The sequence below is a fragment of the Pelobates fuscus genome, chromosome 4, assembly GCF_036172605.1.
Source record: "Pelobates fuscus isolate aPelFus1 chromosome 4, aPelFus1.pri, whole genome shotgun sequence".
Classification (NCBI taxonomy): domain Eukaryota; kingdom Metazoa; phylum Chordata; class Amphibia; order Anura; family Pelobatidae; genus Pelobates; species Pelobates fuscus.
Window position 1 is genome coordinate 311,001,185 of NC_086320.1, and position 20,979 is coordinate 311,022,163.

At 38.4% G+C, this 20,979-nt stretch overlaps 1 protein-coding gene across 3 annotated transcripts in view; it reads right to left on the reverse strand.

Annotated features, from left to right (window-relative positions):
• The window catches only part of KAT2B (lysine acetyltransferase 2B), a 94,210-nt gene that overhangs the window by 17,349 nt on the left and 55,882 nt on the right, over nt 1–20,979 (reverse strand). For all 3 annotated transcript variants that reach the window (XM_063452295.1, XM_063452297.1, XM_063452296.1), the window contains 8 exons: nt 20,603–20,709; nt 14,685–14,810; nt 11,245–11,381; nt 10,431–10,639; nt 7,483–7,609; nt 5,938–6,048; nt 3,730–3,873; nt 813–927 (listed from right to left, as the gene is read on the reverse strand). In XM_063452295.1, the coding sequence (XP_063308365.1) occupies nt 813–927; nt 3,730–3,873; nt 5,938–6,048; nt 7,483–7,609; nt 10,431–10,639; nt 11,245–11,381; nt 14,685–14,810; nt 20,603–20,709 (1,076 nt within the window). The remainder of the gene's footprint in view (nt 1–812; nt 928–3,729; nt 3,874–5,937; nt 6,049–7,482; nt 7,610–10,430; nt 10,640–11,244; nt 11,382–14,684; nt 14,811–20,602; nt 20,710–20,979) is intronic.

Consider the following 20,979-nt stretch of genomic DNA (forward strand, 5'->3'; position numbering starts at 1 on the left):
TGAGATTGGCATGTTGATTCATAAAAATGTAGTAATCTGGTTTGATATTAACATGCTAAATGGTGGCAAACTACAGACCTATGAAATGAAGCCAACTAGATAGAACAATCCAAGCATAACACCACCCTAGACTCGTTTATGGTGCAAGAACCTCTGCTGTCCCTTCTAGAAGCCCATAGATGTGTCAGTTTGCCAACTGTTGTATACACACACACACTCAATAGTTTAAATATCTGCAGTTAAAATGAGTAGGATGAAATTACCAAAGACAGTGCTTCTTGCTAGGTAACCTACACACAGGATAAATATAATCAAGGTGCATGTTCTATGGTGCTCCTACTAATTAGTAGGAGATAAAATGGCTTTATTAAAATGGCAACAAGGCTTTATCGTTGGAATACAATCTTTTTTTTTTTTTTGATCACCAATACACCCAACTTATTTTGTCACAATTACTTTTCTGTCATCAACCACCGTGAAATACTTTTATGCTTTATGAATAAATGCAAAATAATGATATAAGTGGACTGTAATGTTTAGCTTCATACAAAGCTTCCTGCCAATGTGACCTATGTTCTATGTATTAAAAAAAAAGACCTTCTGAATGTGGATTTATTGACTTTACTTATATTTGCAAAACAGACTATAAATAAGCATAAATAAAACCTGCAATGATTTGTTTAAACACAATCTTAGACAAGAAAGCTGAATACTTCATTTTGTTCAATTTTGATATTTCAAAAATGTACTGTAGTTTCAGTGTTTTTTTTTTTCCAATTGAGTAATTTAAGAAAATACAAAATAATACTTACTAATTCCCGGAATGCTTTCAATTGGAATTTGCCGCACTCCCTCTTTAAAGCAGGATAGCCCTGGGTACACTTTTCTAATTTGTGCCTGTTTTCGTTCAATCATTTTTTTGATAATCTGTAATAACAAACAGTAATATTCCATTAGATCTGAACATTCTTTAGCACATACACGTTTTAATGCAATAACAGAGAAAAGTATTGTTTCAAACACAGAGTGATCTTGCAAAGGGACAGTCTATGCTCTATAAACATACAGTCTATTATGGTGGTTATGGTGCCAGTAGGCTTGCAGATACTCTCTCATCAAGTTCCGTGTCAAACCATTTTCAAGCAGTTTGCTAAAACACAGGGGTCCCTGAAGCAGCAGTGATGGGCTCAACCTGCATTTGAAAATGAATGGGCTCTTCATTAAAGATTAGATTTTTATTAAGGCATAGAATGTAATCTGCCTACATTTGCCTTATCACCCAGACGCCGCACCTCTACAAATATTACTGGTCACGTTTCCTCAACTAACAGGACATCCAGGGATACCCTGTTGCAATTTTGATATATTAATTTGCTGGCTGTAGGTGTTTTGTAAATGTATTTGTTATGGGCTTCTGTTGCTCTCCATATAATGGACACACAGTTGCATTTGCACATTTTTCTGCATTCTGCTGCAAGGAGGCGCACGTTGAAGTAAGATCACATTGAATAGTAAAACTACATCAAAGGTTACGTTGAGAACAAGTGGCCATGCCCAATAAGGTATCACCAAGCTGGTGTTAGTGTGCACTATCTCAACGAAGGTTAAGAAATTAAACTAAACCGCCAGGGATTACCGGTCTTAAAGAACAATAGCATGGCAGGATTCTCACATATTAGTAACCTAGCAAGTAATTGTACATTGCATGTATATTGACAAACAAAGGGCACAAAGAATACATACACCTCAATATATAAAATAACACCTTCACACAAAAAATCACGGCTTAAGGGTGTAGAAATGCAGATTTCTGAATTTTTCAACCCACGATATTAATTGGCATGGTCAAGGTCCATGAAACCAATGTAGGGATATTGGAATACTCATCAATTACCAAAAAGAGGATACTGATTTTTAAATTTCACCTATTTCCAAACTAACATTCTATTATTTCTTTAACTAACTAGAGTGAAATTGATTGTGTTGATAAGTGATCAAGATTCATGAAAATGCATTACTACGTTCATAATCGTTGTTATTATTATGTTGTATGAAGCCTATAGTGTGGTTTGTGATTGCGGTGTTGTTGTACACCTGTAATGTCTCACGGCGGAGACAAAAGGGATTGTACATTGCAGAGTTTATTCACTAAACTGGAAATTATGAACAACTGAAAAGGGAATCACAAGCTTTAGGTCAAAAAAGATACAGAATTTTTTCCGCTATGTCTATTTCATTCTAAATCTACATTTCCCACGTCAGTTCTATAAAATTCACAGTTTAGTGGATAAAACCATGTTTTCCATGGATGAATATACCCGGAAATCTCATACAGAAGAGATGCTGTTCTGTTAACTTTTACCGACTATTACAAACTAATATCAACATAATTTTCACCTTTACTGTCTTGTTGAAAAAAAAAATAAAACAGGAAAGAAAGAAAATAAAAAATGCTGACATCCGAGTCCATTTATGAGACTATTAACATTTAATTAGTATTTGTCCGACAAAGGTTGGCACAGCTATGGGTTTGCTGACTCAATTTCCTTTAGACACGAGTTAATTAAGATTTCCAGTGGGTCTAATGATAAAGCTTATCAATGGACTCCATTGCATGATTTATTTGAAGGGGTGTCTGCTAAATCACTTAATCTGCCAAATTCTGATTAATGATTTAAACACCACTAATCAAATTGAAAAGGAAACTATTACACAATTTTTATGATACCTTCAATTCTAGATTTTAAGAAAAAAAAAATTGTAAGCATTAACATTTAATACCAATGTTTTGTTTCAGTTTGTTTTCCTCCAGTCATGACTTTCTGTACAGGTATTTGCATGAGAGCTTTATTGATATTTCAGTCTCAATCCTGATTTATTTATTTTTTAAACTAGATCTCTCTAAATTATGACTAGCAACAAAGAGCAGAGTACACAAAAACGTTTTAATAGCATTAAATACCATTTAGATGCAAGTGGTAGAGTGTCAAATACAAGAGTTAATGATAAAAGAACACCGACAAAGGACTGAGAGCAGAGAACAAGTCAAATAGCTTGGCCTTTGGTGAAGGGAACAGCCACACAACCAACCTTAAATCATTCAAATGAAGCAAGATTATGCACAACAGTAGTTTTATTGTGTTTGGTCTCACCATGGTCTTTTTTGGCACCTATATATGTGTTTACTTATATACCGTATTTACTCAATGTTCATGCGCATCTTTATTGGCAAAATAACGTTTCCAAAATGTGAATGTGCATTAGATTCGAGGGTGCATTAGATTCCGGTAAATTCACCGGCAAAATTTGAAACTCGCCAGTGAATTTCAAAACTCGCCAGTGATTTTTCAATTTCGTAGGAACTTAACTCGGTTGTTAAGTGATGAGCAATTTGAGCTATAAGGAGCTGTTCTAAAAAAAATAAATAACAAAAATAATAATAATGCATAATTTTGTATAGTAGTATGTTCTTGTACAAATGCACATTACAATCGCTAGGTAAAACATTTTTTCAGCTTCCAGGTTTAAAAAAATAATTTGATTCTATGGTGTAAAATTTGAGGATATACAGTATATTGATAAATATATATATATATATATATACATATTGATACATATATATAAATATTAACAAAATAGTAATATTTGGCATTATGATTCCCTGTGACGACCACAAATAATGATTAAGTGACAACATGTACAGTTAAATTTCATCATAAAATACTCTACCTCTTTCTGTTTCTTGATGATGACTGAAAACTCTGTATAAGGGATCCTGGGATTTAATTCACAACCCATCAGAGTAGCGCCTTCATAATCCTTAATATATCCAACATATCGTGCTTTAGGTACTTTTATGTCTTTTGAAAAACCCTAAAAAAACAAAATATATGTCTATGAAATATATGTAGCATCAACCTATACAGGTAGCTCAGTGTAAACAGACCTGACACATTGTGATCAATGAACTGAGCATTAAAGGGACACTTTAGGCACGGTAACTGTTTAATCTTATTGAAGTGGTTACAGTATCTAGAATCCCTTGGCGCTGTCTTTCCATTCAGCATTAAACCATTTTTAATGTTTTAATAGGAAACAAGAGTCCCCAGAATCCTAACCCATCTATGCTGCTTGCACTAATGAGCAAGTATAAGTATTAGCCTGAGCAACAATGGGTGGTTGTGATTGCCTAAGAGTGTCAGCTGACAGCTTTAGCCTAATCACAGCTTTGTTAATTGGTAAGGCTAGAAGAAAGTGTGTAATCTCTGCCCCAGCCATGCCTTTAGAAGGGGGTGAGGGCAGGCTGTGGATGATCAGGGACCCTCATTTGATGTAAAATGGTTTAACACTGAATGGAGAAACAGCGCCACAGAACTTCAGGAACTGTAACCAATTCAACAAGATGAAATGGTTAAAGTCACTTAAGCATGCCTTTAACTCCTAAGAACTCTACCCTCTTTAAAAAAGGTTGGGCGATGATAGTCCTGGCTTAGCTAAAGGCTGCAGGCGGATTGTAATTGCAAAAAAAATAATAATAAATTCAATAGATTGCAGTGACTTCATATTTATACATCGAACTATCATTAGAATAAAAACGTGTATTTCGTGCCTTGTTTTATTTAAAGAGTTTTATTTGAAGTAAATATCTTTTTTAGCTACTAAAGTTAGCAGGAAGCAATCAGTGTCTCTGAGTGGAAACCTCCCATCTCCAAGTCAAATGACATGAAAACACTCGTCTTCTGCAGTTTTAAGATTCTTATCAATCATATCTGTCAAGTTCAGACATCCTTTGTGTGCGTTCCTCGGACTGAAAAAGATTCCACCGTAGGAATGTGTGTATATATGTAATAAATTAAAGTCAATCTTGAGAAGCCTTATATCTATCTTGAGTTGGCATAATTAAGCTTTTGCATCGTATCTCTCTGTATATTCCAACAGTTAGAATTTGCACAGTAACAACAACAAAATGATCTTGCACTAGAGAGAAAAGGGTGTGTTTTATCCCCAGGTAAGAAGTCAAATCATTAGCAAATGTCAGAAGTGCACCAGGGCACTCCTGCACCATAACCACCACAGTGTGCTGTTGTGTGATTATGCTATTTGGAGTGTTCCTTTAACTAGTAAAAAAATTCATACAAATTTCCGGTTAAGTTATGCAGGTCTTTTTTTTGCCCCTTTTGTATTTACTTTATCTTTTGTATATTATTGTGAAATTGGCATAGAAATGAAAGAGCTGCCCTGTATAATAAATTGCCTTCCACAATTAACTCCAGCTGGTGGCACATACTTTTAAATTCATTCTTAAAAAAAATATGTATATGTTAAAAAACAAACATAAATGTTATATGATATGCAATGTAAAACAAATTGATTATTGATATTTTAAAGTACATATATTTTTACAACATAGTCTATATGTTGAATGAACAATTCTGGTGCAAAATGCTGGGGGGTTGTGTATAAATCCTGATTTGTAGGAGACTGAAAACAGTGCTTGCAAAGTATAGAATAAAATTGTGTAAATGGACACATTTTCAAGATTTGCGGTCTAAAGTTTTGACATTCTAACCTGAACTGATCTTATTTACAGTGCTATATTTGAAGCAGTCTGTGCATATTTGGTTCCACCACAAGGTTCAAATAAAGCAAGAGAAATAATCGTGACAATTCAGAAATAGATGATAACTGAAAATGTCAGGATGAATACCACAAGAACCACAACTCCCATGGTACTTTGCCAGCCACAAGGCCACTTTTGGATATCCAGCTCTAAATAAATGAAAGTGTTGAATTACTATTATAATGCTTTTAACATCTCCATCTACAATTATTTGGAGCCAACATATAGACTCATTTGGGTTAGGAATATTGTCAGATTATTTACAAGAATGTCTGTTCTAGGAATGTGCTGAATTAGGCAACTAAAAACATATTTACCTGTTTTTTGAAATAACCTATTGCATATTCATCTGCATAAGTCAGAAAATTGAGAATATTATGTTTGATGTGGTATTCCTTTAAATGATTCATCAGATGAGTTCCATAGCCCTGCAGGATAACATCACCACAATCAATAAAAAAAAAACGTATAAATGTGCAGTATGTATTTAATGCTACGATGAACTTTAAGATAAACAAATGGTTAAGTAGAATTTTTGAAGGTCACAGACCCCAAAAGCCAACTGTGGCCTTTATTTAATATTTTTATTTGCCTTTCAAATTATTTAATATTTTTAAATAAACTTAAATTTAAAAAAAAAATTCACAATCTTAAAAATCAAAAATATATCATATTTAAAAAATGTTTGCATTATATGAAAAATATGAAAATATAAAAATATAGATATTTTTTTCATTTAAAATAATTCAAAAAATGTATTCAAAAATATTAAATCATTTGAAAAACATACCCAAAAATATTAAATCAAGGCCTATATCAGAATCCATCTGTTGATATCTGTGTTGGTGAACTAAGATTTAAAATTATATTTTGTTATATAATTTCATTTGTCTTGTGGTGAGTGAAGGTACAGAGGGGGCACATCATGCTGAAAAAAAACCCAAAAACAAAACATTCTTCAAGCTCTACCAGCATACTAAACAACTAACAGTGGCCTCAATTTAATAAGCTTCCCAAGTGATTCAATAAAGTTAAAAACATTCCAAATTATCAACAATAATTCATAGACTTTAATTGTTATTAAATTGAAGCCAGAGTCACTTATAACAACAAAACATTAAACATTAAAGGGACACTATAGTTACCCAGACCACTTCAGCTCAATGAAGTGGTCTGGGTGCCAGGTCTCCCCAGGAGAAACTGCTATGTTTACATTGCAAGGTTAATCCAGCCTCTAGTGGTTTGTTTTCCTAACACTATAGTGATCCTTTAAAGGACAGTATTCCTGCACATCAAGCAATGTTGCACACATGATCCAAGGTGCAAAATAGGAACCAGATTATTACATGTGAAAGCAAGCAGCATATGAATGGAAGAATGAATAAGTACAGAGATTAAACATATTAAATAAATATTTATGTATGTTACTATTATATATATATATACATATATATATATATATGAATGTGTGTGTGTGTGTGTGTGTGTTTATGTATACATGCACAGGTCACACATGGTTTCTAGTTTTTGATTGGTTAAAAATAGAAAGTAATCCAGGCACTCCAGCGAATTCCAAAGTAGAGGCAATTTTTATTGGAACATTTCGACCCTTAAGGGCCTTTGTCAAGCTTGACAAAGGCCCTTAAGGGTCGAAACGTTGCTTTTTGGTTTCTTGTTCCAATATAAATTGCCTCTACTTTGGAATTCGCTGGAGTGCTTGGATTACTTTCTATATTTAATTCTATATTTGGTCCTTTTTTGGTACTGGGACTTATCCATTGGAGCATCCTAAATCCCATGACGAAGGATTGAGTGCACTTCCATCACCTACATATATTATTTGATTGGTTAAAAGACCTTACCTTAACTTGCTCATTGGAAGTAACGGCACAAAATACTATTTCTGTAAAACCTTGACTTGGAAACATTCGAAAACAGATTCCACCAATTACTCGACCATCTTTGATTAAAGCAAGGGTTTTGTGTTTCCTATAAATGGAAATGACATGTTTCAGTAAAATACTGCAGTTTTAAAATTACGCGACTGGTAGGGAATTTTAATAAATTTGCATATTATTTGTTTATATATGGGGTACAGTCATTAAAATTATAAAACTAGGTGAATACTTACTATAAGCCAAAGCTCTTTACACTCAAAACATCTGTAATATAGGAGCTAAAGGGCTTCTAGAAAAGAGGAGAGAAAATCACTGTCTTCTACTTCAACTTTTACCCATGCTGCATTTATGCTCTGAAATCTCATACTTGAGTCTGTCTCTATACTTGCTTTACAACAAGCATGTCAAACTCATGGCGCGAGTTCTCATGGAGCGAGCCGCGAGTACATGCTTAGTGTTAAAGCAGCGAGCACATGCTTAGTGTTAAAGCAGAATAGGTACCTGCTTTCTCCACATTGGCGGCCGGGAGGAGAGGTCGCTGGAGGAGCTCAGTCTTCCTCAGTCTCACTGATCCCTTGCGCGCACCGTCTGTAGTTATGCCGGGTGCCGGAATATGACGTCATATTCCGGCACCCGGCATCACTAAACTGCGCGCGTGAGGGAGCAGTGAGCAGCACTGCAGCCCAGGGATAAATACAATAATGTGAGTGTGTGGAAGAATGTGTAAATGTGTGTCTGTCAGAGTGTGTGTCTGTCAGAGTGTGTGTGTGTCTGTCAGTGAGTGAGTGTGTATGTCTGTCAGTGAGTGTGTGTGTGTGTGTGTCTGTCAGTGAGTGTGTGTGTCTGTCAGTGAGTATGTGTGTATCTGTCTGTGTGTCAGTGATTGTGTGTGTCTGTCAATGAGCATGTGTGTCTGTCTGTGTGTGTCTGTGTGTCTGTCAGTGAGTGTGTGTGTCGGTCAGTGTTGCGATGGCCGCGGCTTGACAGTAGAGGACCTAGAGGTGCACGGAGACACATATCGTCACGCCACATTCCAACGTGACTTTGACGTGCTCCACCGTCACAGGGTTTCAAGAAGTAGCGGGAGGATCCGCTTTGGCACAGGGTGAGGATGGCGCCATTTGGGGTATACCAGAGACCAGACTCTGGAGTCGCATACTGGCAGCGGCAACATGAGTGGAGTCTGCTTGTTGTTTACAGGAGGGTGCTGGGATTTAGTAAGGGGGGGGGGGGCTGGGATTTGGTATATGGGGATGCTGTTTTTTTTTATACTGTATTTTTCTAAATAAACCTACGTTTCTATGAAAATTTAAGTTTTGTTTTTTTTGAGGCTCAAATAAACTTAAACCTTGTTTATTTGGCCCGTGCTAGACTGAGTTTGACATGCTTGCTTCACAATGTTCGGTCTCCACGCTGTTTTTAAACCTTTTAAACCAGCTCATACTTTTGATACCTTGCTCTGTTTTCATATTGTTTATATACATTTACCTTGCACTGTCAACTATAAACTCTCTCTAAAAATCTGCCCATTCTGAAAGGCTTACAATTTACCCTCTATTCAGCTGCTGTACAGATCTGTCAGACTGTCCAACTGCTTCACCTAGCTTCTGGCTTAGCCACTGTATCCCTCCAAAAGATATGACAGACAAATCTGTTTTGTATGCAGCATACTTTTCTTTCTTAATTACCTCTAAATGTTAAGTGTAACCTTGCAATAGTAGGGCCCCACATCATTCTGTGCCAGAATATATTTTTTTTGGGGGGAAGGGGGGATTATTAGAGGGCTCCTGAAAACACTGGGTCTGATTTTCCCACTGTTTTACTGACAGCCTGAGTCCTCTGCAAATGGTAGGTAAACACTCACGTGGCAAGTCATCAATTTAATTCTGTTACTCTGTGGTCTAGAGCTGGATCGTCATTGATGACACTGATGCAGTGAAATTCATAAGAATAGTCCCAGATCTCGTGGGGCCATCCCGATTTTGGGTTCCTGTATCCCTGTCCTGGTTGGTTCCCTGAGGTCTGTCTGACAGCCACAAGAAGTGTGTAAATTACAATATGTAAATAGAGCCATTTCTCAAAAATGGCACTGTTTTTAATTACAGGGCTACACGAGCAACACTCATACCTTCAAATCACTTAATGATTTTGGAGCTTACTTTGGCCATTTAAAGCAACACTATAGGGTCACGAACACAAACATGTTCCTGATCCTATTGTCTTTAATTCACCATTTAGGTTCCCTGCCCTCCCCTTAGCCCCCTTAGAAAAGTTTAAAATTCTCCATATTTCCAGCGCTGCACAGGTCCGCCGATGCTGACCCCACCACCGATCCGTCTCCTTGGTGACATCATCAGAATTGCCAATTTTTAGCCAATCCAATGCTTACCCACAGGGAAAGCATTGGATTGGCTGAAATGGGCAAGGATGTGGAATCGGTATGGGGCCAAACACTGTTTTAACCAATCAGAACCTCCTCATAGAGATGTACAGAATCAATGCATCTCTATGAGGAAAATTCAGCATTCCTATGCAGAGAGTGGAGACGCTGAACGGCAGTGCTGCCTACTGTGCAGCACTGCCCCAGGAAGCACCTCCAGTGGCCATCTGAGGAGCGCAACTTGGAGGTGTCCCTTGGGGGTAATGTAAACACTGCATTTTCTATAAAAGGCAGTGTTTGCATTAAAATGCCTGAAGGTAACGATTATACTCACCAGAACAACTACATTAAGCTGTAGTTGTTCGGTGACTATAGTGTCCCTTTAAATTAAATAAATGTTGATTTATTCGTGCATGAAGTAGGAGTGTACTGGCACCTGTAGCTTTTATCTTAAAATAGACACAGAATAAAATGTATTATTCATTATGTAAAAATATACACATTTTCTTCAATAGGTAGTTAATCAACTCACGGATCAAAGACGAGTCGTGTAATGTACTCTTTAGGCATCCTAGGCAGTTGATGAGAGAAAACATTTTGCAAGCCAACAAGCCAGATCATGATCTTCTTGTTTGGTTTCTGGTTTAGAGAATTGCCAACCACGTGGAACTCTATAACTCCTCTCCGTTCCTCCAGTCTGGCTGCCTCGTCCCTTGCCGAAATTGCAGACAAAAAGCTGGTCTTAAAAACCAAAGGGGAAAAAATAGGGTTTAACTTTGTCCATACCAAAGATGTGAGCAATACAAATATTTCCACATTTTTATGCATTTAAATAGAAATAATAATAATTTGTATTCACTAAACCAGTAATTGTGGAAAATGTAAAAAGGAATTGCAAGTTTTATGCCAAAATTTATGCCAAAAAACTTGATTATTTCTTCAGATGGCTTCTTTTGTAATGTGTAATATTTCTTTTAGTTGGCATGTGTATACTCACTTCCCCTATACATAGGAAACAAATAGTTGTGGCTTTAAATGTTTATAGCTGATTGATGAGCTCATAGAAGCACTGTAAAAGTATTAGTAATTCAGAACACAAAAATGTTCTTCATGTACCATGAAACAAACATTTATTGACACTACCATTACTGTTTATCATTTACCACCATTTACCTTTTACAAATATAAAAATCTAAGGAAATTCTGATCTTACAGTAAAAATAATAAAGCACTTGAACCATGAGTGTTTTATCATAACACTGTGCATTCCCTAAGCAATGGGATGACAATCTGATACTGTTCATATATGGGCTATTTTATTTTGAACCATGTACATTGAGATTTACCTCTGGACCCAACATGGCAGCTGGGTCCGTTATCGTGGACATAACTTCATTAATCAGTTCCAGAGGAATATCCCCTACAACCCTTGGCTTCTTATATTCTTCCCCGGCAATAGGATCATTGAGTTTCCTTTTGTCACCTGTTAAAAAAGTATGGTCTTAAATAATGTATGCTTAAACAATTGGAAGAATTATCCACCTCAAAACAATAAAAAAAAAAAAAAAAAAAAGAAGAAACATGTGCATAAGCACAAACAGATGGTAATTAAAGGAACATTCCAAGTATCACAACTAACAAAACACCATGCACAGATTATGATGAAAAAAATTATATTGCAGCACTAAGTCTGGATCCTAACGGACTTTTAAGTCTGGTAACTTATGCTGGACGTGCTTACGCTCTGTGTGATGACAATAGCGTCAGCTATTTCCCCATAGGAAAGCATTGATTTAATGCTTTGCTATGGAGAGGCCCAATAAGCACGTGGCACTCGCTGTGATTGCACATTATTGCCCGCTCGTCGTAAGAGGCAAAGCCCAGTGCTGAGAGACAACAGTGCTGGTATCAGGTAAGCAAATGAAGGGGTTTCAACCCTTTATTTACCTTTGGGGAGGGGGAGGGAGTGAGGGGAGGAGGCATGAGAGAGGGTGGAATGCAGTGGGAGCGATAGTGCCAGGAATACAGCTTTGTATTGCTGGCTCTATAGTATCCCTTTAAGCTTTCTATGAGATTGCTTCCACAGTGGCTGTGTAAATAACAGGAGAAAAGGAGGATTATTCACAATGCATTACCTCCATACTGCAAAAAAGGTTGATATATTCCTTTAAATATAAACTTCCTTCGCTCATGTAGTCACTTGGCTTATATGGTGGATTTCCATAATACACATTTACCGGTAATTACTTATGCACTAGATAGAGGTACACCACAAATGTAATAGTAAAACACATTTGCTATGGATGGAACACATCCAACATTCTACTACGGTAACAATTAAAGAGCAATATTCATATAAAAAAAAAAAAAGATTCTCTAAACCAGTTTTCCGAGTGGCTGCATTTGAATTTCTTCTATTCTCAATACATGGTTCTTAAAGCTTATTTTAGCTGGTTCTCCTATCTCTATAGAAGCTGAATAATATTGCGTCTGACAGTACTTTAATCTATAGAGCTCTGGAACTCAGATCCAGACCTGCAGGCTCAAACAATTGTAAGACTCACATCTTACAAGTGGTAATTATTTTTTCATTTTTTATTATATTTTTTAGCAGGTTTTAGACTGTCATGAACATACAGGAAATAAACAGTGAATCATGTGATATACAATAAATACTAGTAAATAGCATTTATACATGTCAGTATAAAGTTATAGAGACAAAAGGAACAAGCAATACCAAACATAAAGAAGAAGGGTCTATCTGGAGTAGTGGGAAAAAATGGGAGGGTGCCAGAAGAAGAACCTTGCAGAAAGAGGGTGGTCATGAGAATGGACAGTTACCGACAACCAATTTATGAGTTTTATCATTTTCATTGGGAGACAAGGTGTACCTTTCTTTAGAACCACCTGTTTAAAGCCAGGCCATACAGAAAACATAGTTTAACTTTGTTTGGAAAAGAGGACAGTAAGAGAGAGACATTTACATAGTGGAGCATTTTACAATTATTTCCTTATAAGATAATATGTTTAGATATATTAAAATAAATCCAAAAGTCTAGAATTGGTACATAAAAATGTAATTTTGTAATAATATTCATAGGGGAAAAGTGTAGGAGTGCATGGGGCCATATACGGAGGAGATTTAGTAAGAGGAGCAGGCGGAGCTATGGCCTGAAACATAAAATGGATACCACCACCTACATGAATCTTCACCAGTATATAAAGCACATAGGTTCTTGCTTGTAGCAAGGAAAAGAGGGAAATAAGCAGGTTGCTCAAAGTTTCATGGAGAGAGGTGTGGTTGCTGAGAGACTTAGCCATAAGAGCAATCGGTGCATTGACCATATGAGGACCTTGCTTCCCCCATGTCATGAAAAGATAGTTTGTTTTGTAATACTGAAAGCTTGGGTTTTGGAAGAATCAGAGAATTGCTGATATTATGCATTACAGGCCTAAGATTTTGCAGCCAATTTTCAAGCCTCTGAGTATGAGAGAGAAAAAGGGGTTGGAGAAAATGTTATTAGGAACAGTGCGTTTAGGCACCTGCAAACGTGCTGTAATAGCTGAATAGGGAATGGACCACAGCGTTTTCCAATGTACCATCAGTGCAATCACTATAGTTTGTACATATTGTACATGTGCAGTTTGTGCAGACTGAGACCATCATCACTTTTGGGAAGTTGGAGTCTGGTAAGGTTAATGTGAATCTGTACACCTTCCATAGTAGTGTGAAGATGAGTGGTATGTTTCCTTTTATCAGATTTGAATAGTAGGGTGGAAAGAACCTGAAGGGGAGTTTTGGAAAGGCTACCATTTTGTACAGAGCAACTGAACCAAGTAGTAAAGGTTTTAAGGAGATTTAGATATCATGCCCATCCTACTTGTGGTACTTAAGTAAAAAGAATTTACGAAGATGCTCTCAGAAAATGAGTTTGTTTTTAGGATCTAAACTTGCCACAACTGGTAGAAAAACATCCCATGTATCTATACATACTTGTTGATATATAATGGCAATGGCATTTACATGCACACACAGATATAAACTCAAAAAGTCATTGTTCATATTTTTTCTGGGGCTTTTTCTTTTCTTTCTTTGACTGCACTTTTTAACTCTGTATATCGCTGACTAAATCACATTGAACTGCCCTTGATCCAATAAAACTCCCAGTTATTATTTCATGTTTCATTGCAAGCTGGGGAAGCTATCACATTAACAGGTTTAGCCCTCAACAGAGCAGATTTCTTTTAATTCTACATTACTATAATGGATTTCAAATAATATGAATGCAAACGCAGGCACTGTATTCTTTAGTTTGATATTCATTATTTCTTGGCTATAACTAAATGCACTATTTGTATTGGAAATGCTTAATCGCTTTAATCGAGTTGCCCCTGAGAGCACATTATATTCCAACAATCTGGAAAGGCAAAAAGCATGCTCACATATTGATACTGGTCTAAACACATATCCTGTGAGCCAGCACGTTCATTTGATATGCAATACAGTATAATAATTAAAGTGGTACACTAAATATGTTGTATAGCAGTCTCTGAAAAGACAAAAGGGAATTCTTACATACATGATTAAGGTCAAAATGTCACATATTGTTTTTTTAATTGGGCCTTTGATGTCCTAATAATGAAGATTCACACTACCTTGGAATGTGATGCCTGTCATTTATAATATATGAGATACAATGAATAGTTGAGATCATGTTCTCCATGTTTAAAGAGGACACCAGGGCATCTCATTAATTTTCAATAAATAGTAGTTTTTTACACTCACCTAAGTTTGCTTCAAGGCCGCTCGTTGGTTTACCTGACGGACTCAAGCTTCCAGTGCTAGACTGTTCTAAAGATGCGGGACTGGCCGTGGTGGCACAAGACCTCGAAATAATCTGAGTACTTATAACTGAAAGGGAAAAACAAAACATTAATAGCTGAAATTGGCCACTTTTGGTGTAAAGAATAATTGGATGCTGCCTATTACATTTCTGCTAGATATAGATAAGAGAATTGTATTCTTCCCTACTCTGTCTACTACCAATAAACATATTGGTTATACTCCTACTGAAATGCAATTTATTTGTACTGGTTTTAAATGCCTCTTCACTGAGCTCTTCTCTACTTTTCTATGTAAAATAAAATTGCACACATGTTGGTACATAGTTCCATGATCACCAATCACCATGTGGATATACTCACACAACATTAGAGGACTCAACTTCCCAATGAAAAGACACCTCTTGTATAGAGAATTCAAAAATAAGGGAATGGATGTAGTGTGCTTGCAAGAGACGCACTTTATGACAGGGACCCAAACATACTACAACAAGACTATCTGTTCCAATTTCACCCAACTTCCCCCAAGAAAACTAGGGGCACTTCAATATTGATCAGTAAGAATGTGGCTTTTCTTCTACACTCTCAACACATAGACCCAGACTGCAGATACACTATTATAGTGGGCATGCTTAACAATATGCACTATATTATAGCAAAAGTATACAACCCCCGAACACCAATCAGCTGAATTTTCTACACAAAACCATATTAAAATTACAATATATCCAACAAGGCACCACAATTATATGTGGAGACTTTAATCATGTGTTTTACCCCACAATAGACATAACTCTGGCCTCAGCTAGAGCTCACGTCGGCCTACTTAAAAAACAAGGCAAAACACTAAGAAAGCTCATTCACAATTACCACCTGTATGATGTGTGGAGGGCCACCCATGTGGGGCAGAGGGGTCACACTTTCTTCTCCTCAGTTCATAATACCTATACCTATAATACCTATGGCTTTCTTGTCTCAGGATCGGGCATGAACCAAATAAATCAATGCAAGATAGGACAGATCAATTGTTCCGACCATGCCCCAGTTGTTCTAACACTTAAAGACCTCTATGATCCTACCCACAGGAGCCTGTGGCAAATGAATACGTTATATTGCAAATCGTCCGCACAAGTAGTGACGGCGGGCTTCACCTTTCAACATAATAAATGGGACACGTCAGGGATGCCTGTTATCCCCGCTACTATATGTAATGGCTCTAGAGCCGCTCGCAGAGATCATTAGGAAACATAGGTCCATCCATGAAGTAGTTATTGGGGACAGGGAATTCAAAATAAATTTATTTGCAGACAATGTCTTACTAACACTACCTCAACCCCACGTATCACTTCCAAACCTCATGGACATTATTATTATTATTATTATCATCATCATTTATATAGCGTCAGCAGATTCAAAGAATACAGACTTAACTCTTATTATAAATTTAACATCACCAAATCCCAAGCAATGGGCATACAAGTCCGGAAAGACCACTTCAAGCACCTAAGCGAAACATTTACGTTTGATTGGAGACGAGAACACATTAAATTTCTAGGCATGCACATACCTCCCCAGCTGCCCCTCCTGTTTAAATAAAATGTTGTTAAACTAATTAAGACATTCAGGGACACACTCCAGACATGGGAGAGCAAGTATCTCTCGTGGTTGGGTAGACTAGCAGCGGGACAAATTACGCTGTTCCCCAAACTTCAGTACTTATTAAAAACTATCCCTATTATACTGCCCGGATCCTACTTAGACACTATCCAGAGGCTATTAGTTAATTTTATATGGGCAAACCGCAAGGTGAGGGTAGCCACCAGTCTTCTACAACAATCAATAAAAGAAGGGGGACTGAGCCTACCCAATGTCAAAACATACCATAGAGCAGCATTGTTGGCAACAATAGCGGTATCCAATTCAGTCGAGGAACCCACTCAATGGGTGTACATGGAATCACAATGGGCATGCAAACAAGGTTTAAAATACCTATACTGCTTGCCGAAATCTCTGAGACAGCATCATCTGAGACACGCAAAGACGTGGGAGATGGTCAGGGCCTCAATGCGCATGGTCGGACCGACTGAAGGGGATTTGCCACTAAAAAGCGTTTCTGTGGGCATCCCGACATTTGGCCACAGGTGTGTGAGGGGTTAAGATACTTCCGTTCCCTGAGCTACAAACCAAAATTAAATTATCTGCCAGACAAATCTTTTAATACCTCAAGCTGAAGTTCTTTGTTTCTACCTTAAATATAACCATGAGTCCCAAGCCATCACATATTAGCTACCTAGAACAAATGTGCCTCTCAGACAGAACAATGCCCTCCTGATGACACCAACTTCTGACACCCCCAAAGAATTTAGAGAGGCCTGGCAGAAGGACTTACGTCACACTATAGAAGAACGGACATGGAAAAAAGCCTTTATGGCACATAAGGGTCACACTACCTGTGCCTCACATTTGGAGACTATAAGAAAACTCTTATATAGATGGTACATGGTCCCAGAAAGACTTTCCAGAATATATCCAGTGACTCTGGGGGAGTGCTGGAGAGGGTGTGCAGACCTGGGGACAATGTACCACATTTGGTAGTCATGCCCGGCTATCGCTCATTATTGGGAAATGGTGGAAGAAGTGATTGCTAACCTACTAGGACAACCATACAAGCTGACACCAGAACAGTGTATCTTCAGGCCAAACAAAGATGGGATGCATTTGTGGAAAAGCATACTGAGCTGTATCAAAAACAACCAGGGGAGGGGGCGTGGCTAAGCGATTGAACTGAATGGACGCACGGTCTCAGAGCTCCGAGACACAGCGAGATATTTACCAATTTTACCTGCAGAATAGCCGAACCGAGACCACAGGAGAGGCAGGCGGTAGACCCCCACTACAATATGGGGCGAAAAAATAAGAAGATAAAGCCCGACAGACCCCGATTAAGCCACGACATTGGCGTGCTCCTACGGCAGGCTCAACAGGCCGGCGGGCCCAAAATGGCCGACACTCATGAGGCCTACTCAGACCTGTCTGAAGAACTGTCCCTTGAGGACGACGAGGACGAAATGCCGACTAGATCGGTACCAGCAGTTAAACCGGTCAGCCCAGACAAGGAGCCGGTAACGACAGCGGTGCTGAAAAGCCTGCTGACGGAATTACAACACAATATCCTGGCGGACGTGGCAAACCTCCGCGCAGACCTCCAGGGCCTGACAGGCCGGATCGGAGCCGTAGAAGCATCCGCAGAGGAGCACACACAACAAATTGCCTCCATGCAGCAAACGATACGGGGGCTTCTGAAACAGAACACAGCGTTCGATAATAGATTGGCGATACTGGAAGATATGCGGCGCAAAAATAATTTAAAAATCAGAGGCATCCCAGAGGCTATACCTACAGAGGAGCTACCACATATGATGAGGCGCCTTATGGTAGCAATATTATCTCCACGACAGGCCAAAGCCATGACTATAGAGGACTGTTTCCGCATACCAAAAGCACCAAAAGCTCCAGCAACAGCTCCGAGGGATTTGATAGTCCGCTTCCGCAGTGGCAGGGACAAGGCGGCTATGCTGATGGCCCTCAAAGACCGGGACTCTTATAATTTTGAAGGAACGCACCTCGCCTTTTTTCCTGACCTCTCGGGAGGGACACTGGCGTGGCGAAGATCCCTCAGACCAGTTACCTCCATCCTCAGGCAGAAGAGCATTCAGTACAATTGGCGGCTGTCACGAACACTATTAATAATGCACGGAGAAACCCAGCACACAGTCCACAACCTCACTGAGGCTCAGGCTCTACTGCACACAATGGGACTTACTAAGGACTTACTGCCACCAGACGGATCAATAAGGCCCAACCATGCACCTCAACGCTGGGACCCAGCGAAAGTGAAGGCATTCGTACCACGGAAGACCCCTCCGGCCGGAGCCGCAACGGTCACCACCTGAACCACTGAACTCTTGCCTCTATTGCGGAGAGCTCACCACTCGAAGCTGCTCTAAGCCACCCTAGACTATTATATGTTATGTTTTATGTTTTATGTTTTACAAGTTTTTGAGCATTTACACATGCTAGGCTTCACCCTGGACGCAGAACATAAACACACCCTAGTAATGCGACCCTCTGACCGCACACCAACCCCCATATACCCGATTGACTTGCACTAACGAGTGACATAAGCAGCCCCTTAACCGGGTACCAACCTCTGGGCCCCTACGATAGCCCAAGCGAGACCAGCAAACTCTAGCAGTTGACACTTAGCAGACTAGTACCTGGAAGGTACCATATCTTTAGTGCACACCCACTTCTGTGACTCTGAGAATAGAGCCTAGTTATCCCGAAATCACCCTCACACACAGAGTTCGCGGGTGGCATAATTCTCCACAACTGCCACATAATATCTACAGCATACCCGACCATTAGTCTCCCAATATGACCGTTACTATATTGCATATATCCTGCTTGACATAACGATGTTTCACTTATCCTTTTAAACTAAAAAATTGTGCAGAATTAATGTAAGCCACACTGAAAATGTTTATTAATGTTTTGCCCTGGACTGCTGTTGTGGCACCAAGGGCTCATTTGTGATTAACCGCACAGCCAAAATAAAGAATTGAAAAAAAAAAAACAACCAGGGGAGGTATCATTGGGACAAACAGTGGTCCAATCACATGTCGGTGATGACATTAACAACTGAGACCAATCCACACGGTACCATGGCGCAAGAGATTAAATGGAACTACCCTTCTGCAAGACATGGCTTTTGATTGAGTTCAGAACGACTCTGGATCTCGTTTAGGCTTGGAGCATGTTCACACCCATTAAAGTTTTCTGTTTATTAGGAGTAATTTGTTATTACTATTTTAATTTTGACCTAGACATGACATTGTTCAAGGGGCCAGAAACCCTACCTATATGACTCCCTACAGTGACAGCCTTGAACCTCTAATGCAATGCATCACCAGTCACCCTGCACCCACAGGACCCCAGGGAGATTAAACCACACCGTAGCGTATACCTACAAGATGAGGAAGGGACAGCACCTTCTGACAGAGCGCATAAATTGACAGCAATCCTTTCCAATCACCACGCTAGGACGAAACACGGGACACCCGTGGAACTCAGCTATGTGAACTGAGGGACTCCACAGTAACCAAAGAAACACCTTCCATGGCCTCACCAACAGCATCTGTGGTAGACGCAATAGGGGGATAACCTGAGCACCTGAATACCTTACACATTGCGTAAGTCTACCATCATAGACCCAAATTGTAGTTGAAACACACTGACACACAAGGGAAGACAATAGGTTGGTTGCCGGGTTAACATGGGGGAACGATTAAAACAAGGACAATAATGTATAATATTTGCATATTGCTGTTTATGAGCATAAGATACAATGTTGTGGCTGTAATGTAAATCGAGCTGCTAAGATGTAAGTGTCGTATATATTTTATGCACTTTATCCCTCCCCCCACCTTTTTTTTCTGCACCCCAAAACAATAACAATTGTTAAGCTGAAAATAAATAAATAAATAAAAGTGCACAAAGTTCATAAAATATTTATATGGCTACAATATTCACATGCCTGTCTCGCATTGGCCTCGTCAGCCACCAGCAAGTCTGCAGCCGATGTGGACAACTAAATCTTAGTTCACAAAGTCAAGCCAAGAAAGACAAAAATATAATTTAGACATTTTAACACAAACATTCAATTCATGACGTGTTGCATTACTTAGGGACCATAATTTATGATAACAACCTATATCTATTTGACTTATTAAAGTGTGGGTTCCATATAAGACTAGAGAAGTGTGAGATATATTAATAGCCCTATCTCTCACAGCAAATTACCTGTTTGAATTCCAAGCTCATTATTTCGAGATGATGAAGACATAAAATCTTCATCCCATATTGGAGAATTTAAACTGTACACCTCTTCTTCCAGCATAGATAAGAACCTGCACAGAAAACAAATAAATAAAGATATTTAATAAAAATGTTTTAGAAAGATATAACTTTTGATAAAGCCACAAATGGCTACCCCATGAGTCCTGCTTTAAATTTAATAAGAAAAAGGTTTTTTTTGTAAGTAAATTCTTCATTCAGTTGTATAGTTCATATGCAGTTTGCTAAAATTAACTGATATATATAACCAGGCATCTACAATAGGACAACAGAACTATAGATTCAATTAAGTCTTTACAGGATTGGGCTTATGCTGTGCAAAC